At 40.0% G+C, this 23,505-nt stretch overlaps 1 protein-coding gene across 1 annotated transcript in view; it reads left to right on the top strand.

Moving 5' to 3' along the window:
• The first annotated feature begins 1,563 nt into the window (after positions 1–1,563).
• Positions 1,564–23,505, top strand: part of lepr (leptin receptor) — a 28,278-nt gene continuing 6,336 nt past the window's right edge. Inside the window, exons 1-16 of the mRNA XM_022745784.1 lie at positions 1,564–1,763; positions 5,719–5,776; positions 7,087–7,139; positions 8,541–8,768; positions 11,338–11,464; positions 12,392–12,582; positions 15,136–15,287; positions 15,686–15,827; positions 17,526–17,686; positions 17,840–17,939; positions 18,347–18,446; positions 19,102–19,316; positions 19,845–19,999; positions 20,659–20,809; positions 21,011–21,093; positions 21,634–21,847. Coding sequence (XP_022601505.1) covers positions 5,763–5,776; positions 7,087–7,139; positions 8,541–8,768; positions 11,338–11,464; positions 12,392–12,582; positions 15,136–15,287; positions 15,686–15,827; positions 17,526–17,686; positions 17,840–17,939; positions 18,347–18,446; positions 19,102–19,316; positions 19,845–19,999; positions 20,659–20,809; positions 21,011–21,093; positions 21,634–21,847 — 2,086 coding nt within the window. The 5' untranslated portion in view covers positions 1,564–1,763; positions 5,719–5,762. The remainder of the gene's footprint in view (positions 1,764–5,718; positions 5,777–7,086; positions 7,140–8,540; positions 8,769–11,337; positions 11,465–12,391; positions 12,583–15,135; positions 15,288–15,685; positions 15,828–17,525; positions 17,687–17,839; positions 17,940–18,346; positions 18,447–19,101; positions 19,317–19,844; positions 20,000–20,658; positions 20,810–21,010; positions 21,094–21,633; positions 21,848–23,505) is intronic.

Genomic DNA, 23,505 nt, shown 5'->3' with positions numbered 1-23,505 from the left:
ATTTGGAAAAGTAGGTTGACTAAGTGATGTGGCCAAGGATCCACATCTGGATGGGCACTTTCTTTTCCGGGACTAAAACAGACAGCTTTTTAGCTAAATTTTTAAAAAGAAAGAAAGAAGTTGAATGTCAGCAGAAGTCTGCATCACTCAAGTGTTTGTTCCTCTGTTTGTCCTGCACACCACTGAGATCTGTTGACTCCTGAATACAGCAGGTGCCTGTTAGACATTTGGAACATAACTGTTAGGCTGACCCTTTTTCTTTTAACAGTTGCATTTCTGCAGTTCTCTAGAAGTCAGATGTTTTTTTTCCCCAAGAAGCGAAATTCACAAGAAGACGGAGATGTTAGCGACTTTGAAGCATGTAGCATCATGTTGCCTGCAGTGTACTTATCACCACTTGCAGCTTTTGATAAATGGGAGTGGCAATCCCCAAAACTATTGTGAAAGGAAAGATAAGTTTGCTGCACATTTCCTTTAATCCATTTTTAAAATGGAACTTGTGTGTAAGAAGTATGTTTTGTTTCTTTAACTGTTGTCAAATCGTAGAAAACAGTGTCAGTCTGTGTGTATCCTGGTTCACAGTTTATTCACCATGTAAAAGCTCTTGAGCAGTTGTCTCTGTTACTGCCCTTTATAATGCTCTACAGCCTATTTTAGTAGATAGAAAAAGGTGGCATGGGGTTGGCATTTCAAACTTTGCAGACTAACTCACAATTCACAAAGACATAAACATTTTTGCACCTTTAAATGGATGGATGGAATGATATATTCTACCCTTAACCTTAAAATGAAGTCTAAACCTAAAATAAATGGCTAACTTTGTGACGACTGGATTTTTGTAACTGCTGTCTGATGAGTGGACAAAAAAATGCTAATAAGTACATAAAAATAAATAAATACATAACAATGAATAAGTAAACATAAGTAAAAAAGATAAATTCATGTTTTACTGCATGTAGGCTATATCAAATCTGAATCTGCATTGTCAAATATCCCTGGTTGATAAATAAATTGGAGTAAAAAGTATGTTTCCATCTCAAATGTAGTGAAGTGGATTCATGAAGAATCAATCATATATAATAAATAAAAGAATACATAGATAATAATACTGTGCTCAAATACAGTCATTGAGTAAATATACTTAGTTACTTTCCACCACCACTTTTGTTTTGGTGAACATTGTTCTATGATCGCCATCATTAGTGGTAGGATTTCCGGAGGTGTATCTGAACGCATCACAAGGGGCTGGCCGTTGCAGAGCCGCCTCTTCCTCTTTCCTCTTCCCCAGCCCTGAGTCTCAGCTCTCGGCTGAGCTTTACGTCAGGGAAACGGCAACAGTGGCGTGTGTGTGTGTGTGTGTGTGTGTGTGTGTGTGTGTGTGTGTGTGTGTGTGTGTGTGTGTGTATGTGAGAGAGAGAGAGAGAGAGAGAGAGAGATAGATAGATAGAGAGAGAGAGAGAGAGAGAGAGAGAGAGAGATAGATAGATAGAGAGAGAGAGAGAGAGAGAGAGAGAGAGAGAGAGAGAGAGAGAGAGAGAGAGAGAGAGAGAGAGAGAGAGAGAAAGAGAGAGAGAGGGAAAACGATTTTCTGTGGGAAATCCTCACCAGTGTAGCTGCTCTCAGTCTCAGCTCAGCTATGAACAGGTCGCTCTGACGGGGGCGCGCAGGTCTTCGGTGAGGATTTAAACTTAAACCTAAATGAACTGTGACTTGGGCCAAAGGGGAACGTGGACACAGAAGCAGCGGAGACCTTAAGGAGCGATGTAAGAACAAAGTCTCCTTATTACACTCTAATTATTATTATTATTCTCTAATCACCACGGATGAGTGTCGGGCTTTCAGTCGCTCTTGTGACCTTTCAGAGTCTCTTTTTCCACACAGAAGTGTCAGGCACTTGTTTTCTCTCTCCTGTCATTCTGACATTCAGCCTTAGTTAATGATACTTCTGTGCAGATGTGCTATAATAGACTATTTCCTGTCTGTCAATTATTATATCGTAATATGTCTGATGGTGAGTTTACATCAACCTTTTAAAAGCTTTTCTCATGCTGAACTTAACGTGAACTTAACTAACTATTCGTTGTGTTATTTTATTTATTTATTTTTTTGAGGATATAGCCAGCCTATACTTTATTACGTGTTATGTGTTGTTTATCAATTATCTAAAGTCAGAAAAGGGAACTTGTTAGAAATATGTTGCTGCTGCTCCTGCATGATGATAATAATGATGATAATGATGATGGTTGTGGTGGAGGGTAGGGGGACAAGCCCCAGCGCGCCTCTGTGCACAGCAGCTCCAGACTGGCAGGCAGTGAGTCAGATCAGGATGAATAGCTGGCGAGATGGAGCAGAGGGGCAGAGCTTCCCTTGCATGTGGAAAATAGTTTCTGATGGTTGTCTTGATCAAGCACAATTGTTTCCAAAGGAGACGAGGAAGCCGAAGCCAGCTAGGCAGCTGAATGTGGATGAACCATCACTGCTGATCCTTAAATGAGTTATTGAGGTTACACAGTTTCCCCTGTTGTAGTGTAGTTTCCAACATCTCAGCTGTCAGATCTGTTAGTGATGTCTGGTTTTACAACACAACACAGGCTGTAAGATGCTTTAAAACACTTTTTTTTCAGTCTGGGATACAGGTGACTCACCTGCATGTCATTGAATGTTTTGTGACTATCTGAACACACACTTGTAGTAATCCACCTGCTGGATATTTTGAGCATGTGGTGCACATCCTCTTCTTGATCCTTGTCTCAGTTTATTCAGTTCTTGACTCTGTTGTTTGGTCACACCTTGATGGTTGGTCTCACAACCTGGTTGGAGCCTGGAACATCCAGTTGGCTGACTCATGACAGTTTAGTTGAATTAAGTGGTAGTGGGCGATATCCAAGCACTAGTGGAGTAGTTGGTTACTTTCTAGATTGATCGGTTTGCTTTTCTGTTTAAACAGGCTTTTGGGTAACCTGCAGGTCAGTTTTTTTTACTGTTTCTTATGTTTGTTGTATATAAATAAACTTTACTTACTTAATCAATTCTTCTAAACAAATGTCTGAAAATAGTGAAACATCAGCATCACAACTGCTTAAAGCTCAAATCAAGTCTTCAGATTCATTAATCGATTGTCCAAAACCCAAAGATATTCAGTTTACTTTCACAAAAGACAAAAACAAGCAGCAGATTCTCACAGATGAAGATCTGGAACAAGGTAATGTTAAAATAACTAATCAGTCATTAAAATAGTCGTCAGTCGGCCAGTCGATTATCCAACCAATCGTTGCAGCTCTAGACACCAACGAGCATCAGCGTATAACCACATGAATAGCCTGATGTGAAATGAGTTATGTGGTTATACATCACCAACATAACAAAGGAGCTGGTAAACCAGCAGCTGACTGTGGTTACGCTTTACCGTAAAACTTCACCAAACTCCAGTGTTGTGGTAAGAGAGTGACAGTAACATGAATCTTACTTCTCTCTATAGGCTGTCAGATTCTGATTGATCCTCACAAGGCTTCAGTAATGTGATGATATATAGCATGATATGAATTTGGCAGGGATCATGTGATACTGTTTACACTGTGACAGTGATCCTATTAATATCTCTGATTAAATCAGACCTTTGTAGGCAGCGTTGCAAATCAGTGCTGTGGATTTACTGCGTGGCAATATTGGATTTTTATGTTTTTCATCAATGTGAAAAAGTGCTTTGATCTGTCAAGTATTATTTATGGATAAGCCCAAAACAGACATTCCTATCAGGTTAATTTATGTATGAACAGTTTCTAGATAGATTCTTTATATTATAATATATGTTGATATCATGATATGAAATCACACATACAGTGATAGGGGATTTTATCCATAGGCATGGGCTAAAGCATAGGTTTGGATTGGACAGAGAGTGAAAGGTTATTGTAAGACACTGCAAATGAAACTGGGTGGAAAACCTTTCATCACAACCTGAGGCTAATATTGACATTTGTGCCTATGGTGGTTTACTCCTGATCATTTATTGAAACAGCAAAAACCAAAACGTGTACACTTGTATAAACATCATTTATGTGTAATCAGTCTCTAGAACAGAGCAACTGGCAAATGAGATCCAAGTATGTCTGTCGTTTTCAACAGAACTACAAAAACAAATGAGGTCTCTGAAGAAAGTGTTTCATCTGTTTTAATTGTCCACCATGAAATGTTCTATATTTGAAACAACACAACAAACCTCAGAATATTTAAAGATTAACATTATGTGAAAAAAGAAGAAGAAAAAGAAAAAGTCAGAACCTTGCAGTTTTGGGTAGTTCAGGTTTCTGTTCCTGTTAATATGGAAACTGAAATTCTCTCTTACAGGATTCATAGATAAGTGAAAACACAAAGCACTGCATGACAGGTCATTACTTCTCTCAGGAACTAGTCGGCAGGCTTTGTTTTGCCCACCTGTAGGTGAAGACAGATGTGGGAACAGATGTGTTATATGTTGTCTTGTTCTGCAGCCTCTTCGTGTTGATGATGATTAATTATTAATTAACTCATTCATTCATTCATTCATTCATTTTACTTTATTTGTTTGATCATACAACATACTTCTGTGCCAGTCTGTTATTGTGTCCAGTGGATCATTTGTAAGATACAAACACATTGTTCACGTTGACAGATTCTTCTACACATTGACAAGTTTTAGTACACATTCACAGATTGATTTGCAAATGATCCACTTATTACACGCGCACACTGAACACACAGTTCCTGACACAAACACACAGACACACTTCAGTTGGTCTGTGGCTCTGTTTTTCACTGTGTCCAGTGCGTGTGTTTGTTTGTCTTGGTCTAGAATATCAATGAATTAATAGATGTGGTCACTGTATTAATTTATTCCTTTGCTGCTCTTGCTTGGCACCAAAACAAGCAGCAGAAAGCTTTATAATGAAGGCCAGCGACAATCAAAATAAAGCAGGAATTGTCTTAATAAGAGCGGAAATATTTAAGAAAACAAAATTACTCGACTTTTATGGCAGAAAATGTCCAAAAGTGACAAAATAAAAGCATGGATGATTGTTCGAAGTGCCTCTTGAGATAAAAGAGTGTTTATTTTTTTGTAATATTTCTAAGTTGGAGGAAGTGTCATTGCACTACCTTTGTGATTTGGATGCCAAAACAAAGCTCTTGAATAACAGATTCAGACTCTTTGAGCTGGAAGAAGTGTCGTGACATTCCGTATTTGATGTCAGAGAGACAAGCCATAACTTGTCAGCAGCCACCAGTCAGCAGAAAATAAATCTGGGTGTTGTCTGCATAACAGTGTAAAAGCATCGAAATGTGGGTTGTTGTGAAATGATTCTTCCATATGTTAATGATTTCTAGAGAAAATAAAACAGTGATTATATTCCTTATTGTTGCTGCATGGCAGAATAAACTTTTCCCATGAATGAATGAATGGATGAATGAAGAGCAGCTGTGGAGTATTTTATCAGGAGAGTGGGAGGTGCTCTTATCAGTGAGAGATCTGCCGCTCAAATGTGTGTGTGTGATGTGTCTGAGAAATCCTCTGCAGTTTTTTAATCCCACTGCCAGGTTTTTTTTCCACTTAGGTCCTGTTACCCCCATTTATTCCAGTCAAGTTCAGTCCTGTTGGAGTAAAAATTGACTTGCATCACTGCTTCAAATCTTTATATGTGATCAACCTTCTCTCTCTCTCTTTCTCTCTCTCTCTCTCCTCAGTGAGATTCACCCCAGCCAAAGCCCAGCAAGGCCATGCTCACACTATGACCACTACAATGTAAGTGTTGCAGAACACGGACAAACCGGCCATTACTGAGGTGGCATAGTTGAACTGAATTCACTGAGAGAAGGTGAAAGCACGGATGTTTGGATTGATTATGATGGGCGGTTTCCGCCTCCTACAGATGAAAATACCAGTCTGAAATTGGTTGTGTCTTGGGTTTGGGGAGAAAAATAAATCCAGCATCTTATAGAATCTTATGATTATAAATCAACGAATTTGCAACCCACGATTTTATGAAATATGTCATTTAATAAACATCTGAAAGTCATGAAATTATAAATTAAAAATTCTTTTCTTCGCGGTCAGGAAACAGATTAAGTTTTTAAACAGTGCGTGAGGATTTCAGGGAAAACAAGGCTTAACTGTGGTAAATAGTAAAAACAGTGGTATCTTTTGGATTCCCTGGACTTATTTTTTTGGAAAAGCTACATAAAATTGTTAAAACTAAAAGTCAATTCTTACTTTAAAACATTAGTGCATGGGTTCACAAGTCACATGCTCCTGGAGTAAAGGCGTATGATTTACTTTGGCATACACACAGGTTTGTCTCTAATCTAGGACAGTGACTCACAATCAAGTGTTGGCGTATGCCCTTGGGGCAGAAATGCAGTTGCTTGTGATTATGTAGAAAGATTGCGGAGTAGCTCCGCTAATTTGAAAACGAAGTTGAAATAGGTAGCTAAAAGTGGTTGAAACGTAAAGCTTCAGCTGCTCCAAGTAGTGGCATCAATGCAAACATGACCAAACCTACATAAAGAAAATTGGGATCCACTGCTCTACGAAGAACAAGGAACAAGTCTTAACATCAGTAGACACCAACCTCTTGCCACTGGAGTGATGAAAAGCTGTTAATGAGAACTGCTGACCAATGTCCTTTTTCTGAAGAGAGCCCCTCTGTATCAGATGAGTCGTCTCATCTGTGGAGAAGTTGGTCAACTAGTTCTACCGCTTTTCTGTGTAACTATGTCAAAGTTCCTGGCACTGGATTTTTCACGGTGGCATACGTGCGAGTATACCTCCCACTGCTTTCCAATAAAACCTGATATACCTTTCCCCTCCCTAACATTTCAGATTAAGAGATAATTTCACACGTACATCATGTTAATACAACACTATTAAATCAACTATATCTTGCCTTTATACCGGACTGACTTCTTTTCTATCTATATTATTGTCTTTTCTCTTTGTACAGCTGCTCTCTTGGTTTTATTTTCCAATTAATTCTCTTTTTATCTCATGTCCCACCTGTTTACCGTCTCTCTGTCCGTATGTCCATTGCTTATGCCCTCTGTGTCTCTCTACAGGGTTCGGTCTGTGATGTTGACAGTCCTGATGCATATTTTCCTGGTGTCCTATGGTGAGTTCCACCTCCTACACATCAGATGTGACCTCTCAGCTGGAGTGTCTTCTTCCAGATTGCATTAGTGTCTTTTGAGTGGAAAGAAATGGTGAAAAATATATTTTTATTATTTTTGTAATTGTCTAGCATTGGCTAATTTACAATTCCATGGCCAGCCAACCACCTCAAACAAAGTTTATTTTATTTTACCATTAAATAAGTCAAATAAGAATAAAAAATACTAATACTACAAAGAATCATATAAAGATCATTAAAGAACCATCCCAAAAATAAGAGGTTCTTTAACTGAAGGTGGTTCCTTGTAGAACCCTTTAAGAACCGTTATTTTTCTGTGAAGAAATGTGGTCAAAGGTCTGATAGGAGAAGAACAGGTGATGGTCCAGCAGCTCAAACAAGGCGCCGGTTTTGTGCTGGTGTTTTCTTATCTATAATTGTGCTGAAGTAAATTGACTGTATTGTAGCTGGTGCCTGAATTGCATTCAACACCCAGCTGAAGGTTTAATTTGTTTTCAGACCAAGGCAGAGCAACGTCTCTGCCGCCACCTCTGTGTTAAATTTTCATCTCATGAACAAAAACAATTAAAACTTGAGTGATGCAGTCATTCATTCTCTCCGCCTTCACACACTTGATCTAAGAACTACCATACTTGCTGGTGGTCAAATATTTATTAAATCCCTGTGAAGGGGTTCCTCAGGATTCTGCTTTGGGACCACTTTCAGTCTCTTTGGTGATACAGTTTAAATGCATGAAACATCATCTTCTCTCATGTAATTAGATGTTTTCTATCACATGACATAACATGACATAACTTAGATGGACATGGAAGTCATTAAATCCTGAAATCCCTGTTGCTTTTTTGTCAGTTATTGGTAGTGGTTTCAGCTTGGACTTGACATTTCTATTTAAGTCGTACTCTGGGTTTGAAGAAATAACACTGGTCACGATGTGTTAGTCCATATAATCTCCTGATACACGGCATGCCACAGCTTCATACCAGTGTTGACACTTGAGCCCTTGAGATTTATTGTGTTGCAGTGGGCAGATTTCCCTTGTGTACAGCTCATTTGGTTTCAGCTGCCAAAATGAAAACCCCTTTTCTTTGACCGTACTGTGTGTGATCCACTGCCAGTTGTTAAACCAATATGATGACTTTCACCTGGGCTCAAATCAATAACATGTCAGGTGTTCACCAACAGGGTCTTTGTGCTCCTCTCGTGTTCTTCTTCGTGTTTTTCTCTGAGACACAGACACATCTTTCCATTCCAGCCCATTGATAAAAACAACACTGATGCAGAAAAATAAGACAAAATTTACAATAAAAATGCAGCATAAATCATCAGTTTTTTTCCTGTCCATGTGTCAAACCTGAGTTCACTTGTTTGCCTCTCTGTGATCAGGTGTTCAGTGTTTGGAGCCTGAGGAGGGAACCTCTCTCCAGACAGGTGCCCTGGATCTCCCATGGCAGGATGAGCTGTGCTGTGACTCACCTTCAGCCCACCTCAATGTGGAGGGAGGCGGCACGCATACACCCAGGACAAACCGCTCCGGATCAAACCTCCCACAGTATCCCCGCTGCAGCTTCAGGAGCTTGAAAACCGAATCACATCCTCACGAGCCCTCTGCCGGTAAGAGTTCATCCAATACTGGTATGCACAAAATGTTTCTTAACAGATGATTCCTTTATCTATCAGTGTTTCCATCTTATGAATTTTCTCCAACGGCAACTTTGCTCAGTGCTGAACGTCATGATCCGAGCTTTGATTGGTAAATGGGTTACCTTCAGTTATTTAATCCGGGGCATTGTTCACATGCATCAGTGTTACATGTGCACAACAAGCTCTGACATTTTATTTATGATGTTACCATATGAGGTTGCAGGTTAGTGAAGTCAAAGGCTCAAAGATACTTGATCAGAGGTTCACAGACTTTGTCGTAATAATTTATAATTTCTATTTCTTGTGATGCATAAAAATGTTCTCTTTTCTTTTAACCAATGCAATGGCAACAGTATAATTTAAGACGAACAAAGTCCTTTAGGCAAACCATAGATGTAATTCCTATTCATAGATATTTTCACACTTTTAGAATTTAAGTACACCATGGTGGAATTCAGTACAAAGTGTATTTATACTGCACTTTTAATTTAACTTAAACAGTTTTAATTCTCAAGGAGGAACCCCTCAAATTACTCAAGCACAATATTAAAAAATAATTTTTCAAAGTAACCAAACAGGCACATAGCATTCAGGCAGAAAATCTGAAAAACTATTACATGCTTTGTACAATATGTGCATGGTTGTTGTATTGTATGGTTCACTTTAGGGAAAGTTCACAGTTATAGCAAATAAATCGTGGTTGAGCCGTGGTGACAAATTAAGCAACTAAAACACTTGGTTAAAGTTCAAGACAGATATTGGTAATGGTAAATAAAAAGACAAGTCTGTGACGGGATGTGCACTCTGGTCTTCTGCATGACAGTCAGGTGCTACATCACTGTGCACCACCTGAACCCTCATGCTCTCACTCTCCACCTCGTTACCTAAAGGGTACACTAGGTCCTGCACTGGCTCTGGGCATCAACATTGTTTATACATTGTGAGTTGCCAACTCATCATCATCTGCTACTTAAGTGGTGGTTTCTACAGTTTAAAGGGGTTTTTGACCACTAGTGGTGCTACAGAGCAGCGTGTTGATGAGTGGGCTCTAGTGATCCTGCAGATAACGTGATACACGCTCCTCCTGATTTGTGCTAATCCATTCTTGTCTTTAGACAAAATGTACAGCATAAACATTGATCTGTGCATGAGGAAACATAAGCAGAACTTTGTTTGTTTACAAGAAATTATACACTTGTGATACCAAGTGGCAACAGGTTGGCTGTATGATGTGGCTCCTGCTCATCAGAACAAACTGCGGGGTTGGTGTGACACAGCCTGATGATCTGCTTGCAGCAGCATCACTTGTCACTGATAGAGATGCCCCCCACCCCCCACCCCCACCACCCCAAAGATCAGCCTGACAGGCTCATTACACTTTAATGTCTTTCTCTCCGGTGTCCTACCCAGTCGCACATCAGGGTGGGCGACCACATGAGCCTAGTGTCATGATCAATTCACAATGTCTGGCTCACAAGGATTCCCTGATCCTTTTGTCAGTTATCACAACAAAATCAAACCAGCTGTTCTTATGTCTGCCACTTTTCTAAGAAATGCCTCAGCACCACAGAGATAATGAGAGGGTCAGTAAGTTTAAAAAGCAAATGGGGGCCAGTTCAGATGAGTAATAATTACAAAATGCTCTCTTGATATTGTCAGCGTGGAGGTGAAGATGGAGGTGAGGCAATATTGAGACATCGTGGAGGCGAGGAGGATTTGCTTTGTTGCATCGAGCTGCGAGGCGGTGTGAGACGTTCAAACCGATGGTGATTAGCAAAGACCTTCCAGCTTTATGTCTACGCAGTGGTAATAAAACAGAGAAGCTAAAGGCCTGATCTCTGCCTCATGATTGCTTTATGAGGCCTTTTGACAGCCACGAGTGTGATTCAGCTCAGTGTTACACATACACACACACACACACACACACACACACATACACACACACACACACACACACACACACACACACCAAGGTCTACAGGGTATGTTAAGTCAGTTTTCTAATTTTTGCGTGTTAGTCATACCTATTTCATTCACATCTTTTGTTGCTTTCAGCACCAAAAACATCCCCAACAGAGATGTGGGTTAATGACTGCAGGGGGGCTGAGACTGAACAAAAAAAACACTTGATTAGTATTATGACTTCTGACCAGGACACACATGAAATAGTTATTCAACATGACAAATTAATTTCAGACTGAGAAAGTTCAAAATAATTTAATGGTTTGAAATACGGCTGTCACGATATCAGATTCTCACTACACGATTATCGTGGCCAAAAAAATGAACAACAATGAACCAAAACCTAAGCCTTCACAGTTAATTCGTCATGATTTTCTCCTCACGATTAAAATTGCCAGGCTGGAGGAGCCCTGTCACTGTATTCTGTCTTGTTTCTCACAGTATCTCACTGTTTCTCAGAATATGACGCCAGGCTTGTTTCTCAGAAACCTTCATAGGAGGTCACACTCAACTGGTCAATGGCATGTGGGGATGGCGCTGGTGGTGCTACTAACATGAAATTGTAATTTCTTGTCAGGCACCTGTTTGGACATACTGTGCAGAATTGAAAACTGGGAGAAATTAACTTGTGATCTCCAGTCTCACGGCGACCCATCAACCACTCTGGATGCCAGCCTGATGGCGGTCAGCTTACAGCGTCTGCTGTGAGTATGAAGCTGCGGCCTCTTATTGTTCCATTGGGGGTTTGGCTTTTCCAGACTGTGTATGTGTGTGTGTGTGTGTGTGTGTGTGTGTGTGTGTGTGTGTGTGTGTGTGTGTGTGTGTGTGTGTGTGTGTGTGAGACCGATGTGAACCTTTCCAGACTGCTCAGTGGGGGGGAGGTTAAGCATGTGGGTTTACTTTGATGAGCAGAGGGGGGCAGTGTGATATCATACTGGCTCCAGGCTTTTATTGTGGTAAGGATAAAGAGAGCAATTCACCACTAATCAAACACACACTAGATAAGAGATGCCAGACATTGTACATGTTGCACAGAATCAAACTGTTCTGGGATGTTTGCATGGTCCATTTATTATCTGTTCTGGAGCTTTCAATCATAGAACACAATCTTCATCAGTAGATAAAGATGCCAAGGTGTCAAAGAATTGTTAATGTTTCCAATTCCCAATTGTGATGAGCACTTTAGTAATGAAGTAAAGTATAAAAGATGAAAGATAAAAAGATAAAATGATCTGATGAAAAAAAGAATTTATCTTGAGATGAGATTGTTTTGTTGATTTTGAAATCTAAGAAGAAACAAAAAAAATATCTGAAAGATATTTTAGAACAATTAAACTTTATTGGTCAGATTCAGTGTAGGAAAAACTTGACCAAAAATAATGAAACAGTCTGAAGTCAATCAACTGATGTGAATGTGTGAATGAATGTGACGGGCGTCTGCTAAACTGATCTTAATTGGTCTTATTTTGAAGACACACTTCATATAAATTCAACATACTGCAAAAACAAACTTATAACACGTCTCTACATGTTTGCTACTGTTTGGACATTCAGTAATATTCAGTTTTAATCAAATGTTTTAAATTCACAGAGAAAACAATGACTGAAACTATTTTTCCATCCATTTCCAGGTCCCAGCAAGAGGATTCACAGGTGAACTATGGGAATCCTGCGTCTGGTGATCCTGTTGTCTGTGAAGCGAAGGATTCCTTCATGTGTTCAGTCACTCTTGACACTACAACAAGCTTTGTCACTGTGGTGACTGTCAGCATCTCCAACGCTGTAGCTCTGCCGGTCCTGCTCAGAGTTCCTGCCCGACCTGGTAAGAAAGTGGAATTTATATTAGAGACACATTTTGCCTTCCCATTTTTTAAGATATTGTTGGATTCATAGCCAGTGGAGAAGAAGAGCAAGGGCTTCTGTCTGCACTAATTTTGAACCAGCTTTTACTTAAGCTAATTAAAAGACTTGCATCCAAATAATCAATAATGGAAGTTTTTGGAACACGACAGATTTATAATTCAAAAGACAGGAAGGTGGAGTTAAATCTTCCTAAGTTATTGCACCTGGAGTGGAAGGACAAATAGCACTTCATGCTTGTAAGTCATTAACTTACTGAGAAATGTGTTCTGCTTTCTAATGCATATTTAATGGTGTTTTATGTATAAGTTGTAACTGATGGCGTCAGTGAATTCATAACCTGGCAGCCTAAAGGTTGGCTTATTAGTTTAACTTTTAACTTATAAACTATTTGTAAAGAATAACTCATTAGAAAAAAAACTGGTACAGAGAGCGGGTTTGAAGGCCTCTCAAGCAGAATAGTTATTCCAAAGGCCTCTGGGAAGTTTGAAGCTATTAAATGTAAAGACAAATTGATAAACATCCTGGCATTTATTGTACAGTGATTGGGTGTGAGCAAGGACTCACTGTTTTAAGTGCGTTACAGTAAGTCACCAAAAAAGCAAATTCCCAGCATTCACTTTTTTCAAAGTGGTTTAATTACTGGTATTAACGTGTTGAGAATAAATTCAGCCATGAATGAAGATGATGCAGAGCGTCTGAATATTTAAAAGACCAAGATTTACCAGAGTCCAGCTTCAAAGTGAAGAATCCGGGCAGATAAAAGGAAAGAGTTTTGTGCAGTTGTGACCGGAATAAAGCTGAAAGCAGCCCACAGTTCACAGCGATAGACAAGGACTTTCCAAGGTCTGGTTTGTTCAGCCAGACCTATTTGGTTAAACTGTGATAGCAGAACAGATTACATTGTGTTCACTTTGCAGTTTTATCCTTTTCCTCCTCTCTATGTTACATCAACATGCTCCTCCAACACGTGTTAATGCGGCAATAATGATGATAATCCAATAATAAGAAATATACTCTTTTTTTTTTACAGTGGGATACTGCAACAAGTTTTTAACAGACGATGAATATCTATATATGAGCGATGAGTGTTGGTGTTCTGGGGGTAGAGGAGTCATGCTGAGGGGACATTCTCAGCCTGGTCAAAGGGGGTTCAATTAAGAAACAATGGTAAAATAAAAATAAGAACATCATTCCTTTCCTTTGATGGCCCAAAATCGTTTGCAGTTTCAGTGGTTAACTACACAAAAATGGCACAGAAAATAGTAATTTAACTACTTGAAACACTACGCGCATATGAATATAGTTGATCTAGGAAGATACTGGAAAATGTAAGTAAAATACTAGTTTAATTACATGTTGTTCACTACATTGCCTGTTTGCACTGTAACCATGTAAACGATAACAAATAGAACACAGTTTATTCAGATACAGATATAAAAAATAAAAAAAAGGTATGACTCTAGGAATAATTGGTGCAAATGAAGCTTTTTTTTCCCCCTTTCCTTGTTATGTCACCTAGGCTCTGAACTGCCCTTGTGTGCTGTGTACTTGGATGGCACATGATGTGAACAGTGATTTGCTGTTATATTTGGAGAGTAATCAATGTTGCCTCAGCATGACTTTGTAAATGAGCCTTTCAGAGGGAAAATGTCTTCTTGTCCCTGATGTTAGAGTAGTGTGGATATGAAATTGTTGAGCTATTACTCATAATGTTGAGTAATCTGTCCGCTCCCAGTCTGCATCTCTGTGGTTTTCATGAGACTCAATTATCTCTGGCTGGATGTGTCATACTGTAACTGATGGTTGAACTGGGAGATCTTTGTTAACCGGGCTGTAAATAAGACAGTAAATATACATCTGGCACCATCTGAAATGGTCATTCACTATCACTATAGGGCATTATGTGCTCTACAGATAATTAATAGCTACATGCTTTGATTCAAAACTCACTCACTGACATTTAGGGGCATAAGCTTAGACCAAAAAGGTAAAATGAATTTGCCAAGAAATTGAATTACACGCTATCTATATTTTTCATTAACTCTGCACTCAAGATGTGATTGATTTGTTCATTAAGTATTGGTAATCCTGGCACAAGGACTAGCAGAGTATTGATCTTTGCTTCATCAAGACGAGCATAAATACGGCAAATGCCACCTTTAGATGTAAACTGCTGTCGTGTCATATTTTCTTGAAGAGTAAATTACAAGCCCTGGTGCGAACACTGAGTGATAACATACAGTAGGAATTAGTGAATGACTGCAGGGAGGGTTAAAATCTTATAAACCGCAGGGAAAATATAATCCTCTAATTTTATTTACACATATTGTAATAAAGGAATAGGATTTAGTGAGCTTTGATAATGCAAACTAATATTAGAGCAGGATCAAAGTAACGTTATGATTGTAAGTAATTTGTCTGTTGTATATTGATTCTGTTGGGGAACACACAGTACTGTTTTTTTTTATGTGTGTCTTTTCATTAGATGATCTTTCTCTTTCTTTTTCCAAAGTAAAACCTGGTCCTCCAGTCAACCTTTCCCACACGCAGACCATCGAGGCAGAACTGATTTTACACTGGGACGACCCACCAGACTTTACTGATACTGGCCTTCTGAGATATGAGGTCCGATACTCCTTTAACACCACTAATCCAGCCTGGCAGGTAAATACTGACCTGTTATACACCACATGCATAAGGGATGGAGGGTCACAACTACCTGTTATTCTCACTACCATTTAAATAGAATATCAGATAATCTATCATTATACAGCAATCAAAAAGGCTTTTCAAAGATTCCCAAAGGTTATTTTTCAAAGAACATATGATTAAAAAAAAAAAGAATAGAAGAGAAACTTGGTCAGAATTTGCAGGTGTCTTGTCTACACACTCTTTCCGACTATGGCTGTAGGTTATTTTTGTGTTTTGGTAACAGTTACATCTGATGAGACACTGATGAGCAACCACAGTTGTGTTTTGATGATGTATTTTGATTCAGTCATTGTTCTCAGGAAAACACACCCTATCTTTAAAGTCAGTTGTGCGCTCTCCTCTGTGTCTAGATGGTGTCTGCACCCGCAGAGCCCAGACTGTCTCTGGATCTGAAGCCCAGACTGAACTACACCATCCAGGTTCGCTGCTCCGGCCTGGATGAGCCGCCGCTGTGGAGCGAGTGGAGTGAAAGTCACCACATCTACCTGGACAGTAAGAACCGTTCCCTTCCAACTGTTTACAGATAGATATACAAATTACAATATACAATGTTTTTCACTCCTGCACTTTTGTTCAAGCTGCAAGGTTTTAGCAGAGGGAGATGTTTTGACCTGAGTGACACAAGGGAAGCACAGTTCATTTCTAATTTCCCAGTTCCCTGCAACACGTAGTTTGACCAGTAATAAATACAGAAAAGCTAAATTTACCCCTTACCTTTATGATTTTCCTGAATGAAATATAAAACACCACAAATCTAAATTATGTGAGAGCTAATTTAGTGTTCTTGATGGCCCTAAAATTAGGAAGTAAAATGAGATAATCATGTCTTTTTGCAGTGAACTTGACAGGCTAACATTTTAAACCAGCTGCAATTCAACTCTCATTTTCTTTGAGAGGTCCTGAATGCGAGAATTCAATGCTGCCTGAAGCAGATTCAAACACTGACCTCAATTATCTCTCAGGTAGATTTATGTCCATACTAAACTATTAAAACCCAGTCAAGCTCATTAGTCTGAGCCATCGATGAAGGGCTCATTTCCGTATGGCCATTATCAATGGACTCCGAATCAGAGGTCATTCTCACGGTTAGTGACAAAACATGGTTTCACAGAGGTAAAAATGTACAGATTTCATAAGAGTAGTTTTTAAAATGGTGAAACTGAGACTTGAAAAACGAGAGTGAGAATTGTTTACGTGCTCTGTGTGACCCTTTTAACACCACTGTTCATAAACTGTTCATGTTGGCTGGTTGTTATTCTGTGCTCTGTAACATCAGACTGCTAATTAAAATGTGAACATCAGCTGGAGGGTTGGTGCAAAACAGACCATTCCTGGCAGTGTTAACATAGTAGAGGAGTGTGTGTATCTACCTACAAATCCATGTATATGTACTGTGTGTGTATCACATGAGGAAATTTGACCCTGGTATAAAAATGTGTGTGTGTGTGTGTGTGTGTGTGTGTGTGTGTGTGTGTGTGTGTGTGTGTGTGTGTGTGTGTGTGTGTGTGTGTGTGTGTGTGTGTGCGTGTGCGTGCATGTGAAGTTTGTGCGACTCAACAGATCTTAGTCATCAAGCCAAAGGCCACAGCTACAGAACCATTACGTTATTGCCTCAGGTGATGGCAGGAAGTTTTACAAAGGCTTTGGCAAAGTAAAAAGTACAATTTTTAATGTTTTTTGATCAAAACATCTAAACTCTAACACTCATGAAACACCGTTTCAATTTGAAGTGATCTTTTGTTGAGATCTTCACCTGTTTTGGTGATGACTCAGATTCCTTCTCTTCTTTTTTTTTTTGCGGGCAGAGCAGCTGACGTCACATAGATGTGTTGGTGGGCTGTATCTAAAGAGGTGGTTAGATAACGACCCTCACACTCAACTAAGTTCAGACTGTGTGACAAACAACAACAAAGAGGAAAAGTCTTCAAAAGTCCTGTAAAAGGATTTCTTTTGTCAAAGTCCGCATTAAAATTGTGGGTGAATGAGAATGACTAAGCCGTTTGTTTCATGGCCTTTGTTTTAGTCTCCTTTATTACTTTTGGAGTTTGCTTGGGTTTGTCCTTTGCTACATAGAAAAAACAAGTGGGAAATGAAAATTATAATAGGAGTAAGTATGACAGAGATCCTGGTTCTTACAAAAAGCTTTAAAAAATAAAACCACATCTCGATTCTTTGTCTTTGTGCGTACAGCGGTGAGCTACATCCCTGAGAAAGTTGTGGCGCGACCAGGGGAGAACGTAACGGTGTATTGTGTGTTCAACGATCACAGCATCAACGCCAGCACGGCCATGTGGATGCTCAACTTCCAGCAGCCGCTACATCGCAGCCAGTACCACCCCATCAACCAGTGGGTAAGAACAGAAAATCTCTCCTTCCAGGGCTCAGTGTGTTTCTGGGAACATTTCCAAGACGTTGGATGAACTTCCCTGTGTTTTTTTTTTAAAAGTACAGTGTGTCTAAATAAATGAATACAGTAGATCTGACTTTTCTTTTACCCAAACCAGGTCAGCCAGATCACAGTGCGTCCTTCAGAGACTCGGATGTATGACCTGCTGCAGTGCACTCAGGAGTGGACCATCCCTTACAGCCAGATCTATGTGGAGGGTGAGCTTTGTCGCACCAATAACAGCAAAATATTATGCACTGTTAAACACTATTACTACCACATGTCCAGAGAAAGATAGACAAATAATAATAATAATAATAATAATAATAATAATAATAATTATTATTATTATTATTATTATTAGTATTATTATTATGTACAATTTCCAGAGATGGATGAGCAGTTTCTGTCGTGAAAGTCACTTTTTAACGTTGCTGGAAAAATCCATGCTCCTCTTGTGTCGTGGTTCTCTGCTTCAGTGGACAAAGACAGGAAAGAGAGTGGCGACATGTGATAGCACAACAATGTGAACCAAAGTAATCCCAGTGCGGAGGCTATCTTTAGATCAAATGTGTTTTTATTTTTGCCCTAAACTGAAGCGTTTCTGTGTGTGTGTGTGTTCCAGGAGCTTCCATTGATATCACCTGTGAAACCAACGGTGACATCGATGCTATGGACTGCAGCTGGAAGAACACACAGTGGACTAAACCCAAATTTCGATCCAGGTAAAGCACTTGACACATCTAAACCCGTGCAGGAGGTAAAATGCATTTGAATGCATTTACAAGCTTTTGGCATTGTTAATGAAACCTTGAAAAAAACACTCTGACCTCAATGTCCTGAAAACCTGGAAGTTACTGAGCACACTGTACCAGACAATAGACTCAATGTACCAAACAACACATTCATTGGAATCACAGACACACCCTGGAAATACTTGTTTGTAGCCCAACACAGTGTGAAGTGACATCAGGGAGAGCCTATGAGCAATAAACTATAAATCTGTGTCATCGGCACTTATTGTGTGACCTCAGAGCAATAGAAAGTACATTAAAAAAAAAAGCCCAAACCACAATGACTGACTGACAGAATTATGTAATGTTTGTTTCATAGCTCTTCCTACTAACTGAGAGGCCTCTTGTGGGACACTACAACTGAATTCTTTACTCCAGTTCTTCTCCAACATGCCTACTTTTTACCTTACTAAAGTAAAGTTGTATTAAACAGAAATGATTCTGTAACTGAGCATCTGATAAACTGTAGCAGCATTTTACTGATCCGTTTGTATGAAGTGGAGGGAAAAGGGAGATGAATGGCACGAGGACCGAGGTTTAACATGGCAAAAATGTTGAGTTCTACTATTGATTTTTTTCATGCCAGGTGGGCTGACCTGTCGTGCGATGTGATGGAGGAAAGGGAGAGAGCGGGTGAGAAAGTGGGGGAGATGGGGCCTGCTTGCCTGCCGGTCAGATCCAGGGAGAAAAGCTGCACCATCCATCCTCTGAGGATGAACTGCTACAAGCTGTGGCTGGAGGTGTCGTCCCGTCTGGGCCCCATCAGGTCCAAACCCGTCTACCTGTCGCCCATAGATCATGGTGAGGAAGACGGATTCTAGTATTTAACAACAACTCCATGTCTTATCAATGGTTTTTAGCATATTGGTTTTGTTTACACAGTTATACAGTATGTCAGCCACGCTACAGTATCGAGTGATGCTGATATTGCTAGATGTTGATTATTTCCGCCACCAAGGTTGAATAAAAGTCTGTCCATCAAAAGTGAATGTGATAATAAAACTTGTAGTTGTAGTGATCATTACTTCATGTATCCTGAGGTGTCTTCCCTGTGTGTTTTCAAAATAAAATATCACTTAATTTACTGCTGTTGATATGAGATGTTTTAGGATAAAATGTTTAAGGTAAAAAAAAAAGATACATAAGATAGTGTTTACAATGGACTAAATTAAAAACATCTCTTGGACCAATCATCTCTTTTTACATGAAGTTTAGTTACAAGGAAGTTCAGATGTTCTGTAGCAGTTGTCATACTTGGTGTTAATATTGTAGAGAATTGTGAAATTTTATGAGACAAACTCAGAACTCTGCGGTCTTCCTCCCCTGCAGTGAAACCCCACACACCCACTAATGTGAAGGCAGTGAGCCGGAGCAGTGGGGTCCTGACGGTCACTTGGGAGCCTCCGTCTCTGCCGGTCCAGGGGCTCCAGTGTCAGTTTCGGTACCACTCGCCGTCCATGGTGAGAGCCCAGCCGGAGTGGAAGGTGAGCTTGTCTTTTACACTGTGTACCAACCACAGGCTTTGTTTGAAAGTTTGGCCAGACGTTAGGGTTTGCTCTCTCAAAAGTAACTGATCAAATGTCTTCAAAATATCAATTTGTTTTGAAATTATCTGGTAAATAGCAAACAGGATGATATCCACAGACCACTTCCACTTTCTCTGCTCTTCATTTATGGTTATTTTATTCCGAAAACAGGACTAGGTTGACCTTAAATTATCTTTCTTAAGTGTTTCTCTGCCTCTAAACATGTCGATCTATCAAGAACCACAGGAACGAACTAGGAACAAACAAGGGTTCAGGACTCAGTTGGTAAATATATATAAGTCTCATATGACACAGATGCTTTGACATGGACTCAACTTGTCTAGTTTGACATGAGATGATATGAACTGTATAAGATCATTTTCCTGATTAAAAAATTCTCTTGGAAATTGGATACACACTATCAATAGTGACCTCTGTCCAACATTCGCTCACAATGATATATTTATAGATATGAATATGAGGCAATCATTTTCTCTTTTCTTGTGTGAAGGGCATCGATAGATGAAGCAGATGTGCACTCCGCAGATCTGATATTTTCCATTAGTGATGTTCGTTGTGTTTTTTTTTGTAAATGAGCTTCTGTGTCACGTCTGCAGGTCCAGAGTCCGGTGCGTGTTCCTTCGGCGGAGGTTGTGGTGCCGGACATGTGCCGGGTGTATGCGGTGCAAGTGCGCTGCATGCACATCAACATCAGCTACTGGAGCGAGTGGAGCGACCTGGTCTACTCCACTCCACAAAACAGCAGAGGTAAATCATGTCAAATAACGTTAACCTTTTAAGATAATGACAACCTTGACAGACGCCTGATGTGAACCTTTTGAATCACACCTGACCTTCTGATTGTAGCTCTAATAGAAAATGGCACACAAATACCATCACCTCCGTCGCTAATAGAGAAACAGAAAGGTAAAAGCTGCAGCGTGGGGTAACTGTCGGTTTCCTCCTCAGCTCCTGAGCGTGGCCCTGACTTCTGGAGAGTTCTTCAAGATGACTCATACAGAAACCAGACAAATGTCACGCTGCTGTTTGAGGTAGGCAAGCCAAAATATACATGAAGCTTATAATTTAAGGTTAAGTCCGGTGATTTTCTTATTGTCAACAAATCCTGTAAAAAGCCCAAAAAGTAACGATCAGCAAGTATTGTCAGTGTGGCCAATTCCTCCGTGTCGTAGAGCTCTGTTGTCACCACCTGGATAACATGTTCCTTCACTACTATGAAAACAGGCACTGCAGTTTACTTTGGGGTTAGGGTTAGGGTCATTCCGACGTGCACGACCCTGCTGCAGGAAATACTACTGCACCAAATCTGCAACTCAAAATATTCCCCAAGAAATGCATCATTTACTCCTTATTTTTATTGATCATTTTCATCTTCAGTAGGAATGAGCTTCGGGCTGAGAGCCAGAGACATTGCTCAAGGAGTTAAAAAGTATGGAGACAGACTGGGGAATTGTTGGTCTTGGTCTCTTCATTGGATTTGTCGACAGTAAAAAAAAGTATTGAATAACACCAGCCTTATGATTTAAGGCTTAATCATTAAAAATGTTTAAACGTTCTGCTCTGTTCTCCAGAGTCTCCCAGTGTCGGGGCGCTCCTACTGCGTGGACGGATTTATAGTTCAGCACCAGTTCTCGAGCGGCACTGTGACGAGGGAGTGGATCGAGCCGGTGTCCTCCTACAGCTTCGAGTGGAACCAGGAGCTCCACGCTGTGACTGTGGAGGCCTACAACAGCCTGGGCAGCTCCACCAACAACATCAACATGACGCTGGAGAGACAGCACAAACGTGAGCAAGCTGGGAAATGAATCCGCATGATAGTTAGTGGTTCTGTGCGCGCCACTGTGGACTGAGCCTGTTCCTGAGGATGAGTTGCAAACCCTCATTACTCTTGTTATATTAATACCGTCAGGACTAATCCAATTATGAAGCGTGTCCTGGCAAAGAAAGGCACCAATAATGAGATGAGATACAGACAACAAACATACAAGAGACGACACGAACTCAGAATCTTACAGAAACGTGAACAATCATATCAGCGACTTAATCAACCTTCAAACAACCCTGAAGCTGAGAACAAAACATGCAGCCAGTAGAGATCAGCTGGATTCTGCAGCAGTAGTTTAAACTCTTATTTTCTAGCAAAGCCTTGAAAACTGTGGCTGAGATCAAAAGGTTTTGCAGTTCTGCTGCACAGTGAAAATGCACAAATCTACAAGAGTGAAGTTAAAATCAATGACTCAGACTTTCATCGGTACATCAACACAGGCTTGTGGTCACTGTTTACATTCACAGACGCAGGTGCATGTGTAGTAGAAAAACAATAAGGTGGTTAGAAACTACTGAAAAACACGCACTCACTGAGAGTTTCCAGTAATCACATTTCTTTCTTTCCAAACTATGTGAAAGTTGGCAGCACTAATAAAGTGAACCAACTGTTTTTGTTGTGTTTCATTTCCTCTTAGGTATTTATTAGACATGACTTTGGCTACTATTTTTCAGGTTGTTAAGCTGAGATCTTCTCATGCATTAGAGCTGTTTTTAGCTTTTCAACAGATCTTTCTTGTCTTTAAATTTGCCACCATGACCAGTTTACATCTGCTGTGCCTTACAATACATGACAGAAACACGTACGTCAAAGCTGGCGACAGTCACAGCCATCCATTTAAGCATTACACTTGAAAAAATGTGTGTCTCTGGGGATCACATAAAAGCCCTGACTCAGGCCCTGCAGCCATTAGCTTTACTGTAGTAAATCCTATTAGCAGCCAACACAGGTAACAAGGCAAATTTTTCTAATGACCGTCCTCTGTGTAGCCTAATGTATAGAAATGTCTGTGTCTCTCTCCTATTACTCATAATTCAGAGAAGGCTAAATCACTAACTGGCACAATATAAATAGTTTTCCATGAATATGGCCAGTTTTTGTCATTTGTTTGTTAGACACTGTCTCATTAGTATGAAAACAAAATGTGTTTTCAGTTTTATTAGCAGCCAAACAGCTGACGTTGGCATAAGCAGACATTGCAAATGATTCACATCATTTTCATATTTAGTCAACCACTCAGTGACCTCTTGTGCCCTGTGTTAAAGCAACTAAAAGCATACGTTAATAAATACTTACATCTACTCATTGCTACACAAGAAAACTTTATTTTGGGTCCCTGGTTATGTGTTGAGCATGTGTATATAGAGCCCTGAGTGTGTTGCACTGACTGTTCCTCTCTCTGTTCTTTCTCGTCTATAGGCCGCTGTGTGCGTTCGTTCCGCGTGTTGGTTATCAACAGCACCTGTGTGTCTCTGTCCTGGAGCCTGCTGGACAACAGCTCTGTTGTGCCTCTGTTCATGGTGGTGCAGTGGTCTCCACAGAGGCAGCAGGAGTCTGATCATCACAAAGTCCGCAGTGGAGAAACGTGGGCCAGACTTCCCTACACTGACCGTCCCGT

The sequence above is a fragment of the Seriola dumerili genome, unplaced genomic scaffold (genome assembly GCF_002260705.1).
Source record: "Seriola dumerili isolate Sdu_G_001 unplaced genomic scaffold, Sdu_1.0 BDQW01000002.1, whole genome shotgun sequence".
Lineage (NCBI taxonomy): Eukaryota > Metazoa > Chordata > Actinopteri > Carangiformes > Carangidae > Seriola > Seriola dumerili.
The sequence above is the reverse complement of the archived record's forward strand: the minus strand, read 5'-3'. Positions and strand labels throughout refer to the sequence as shown.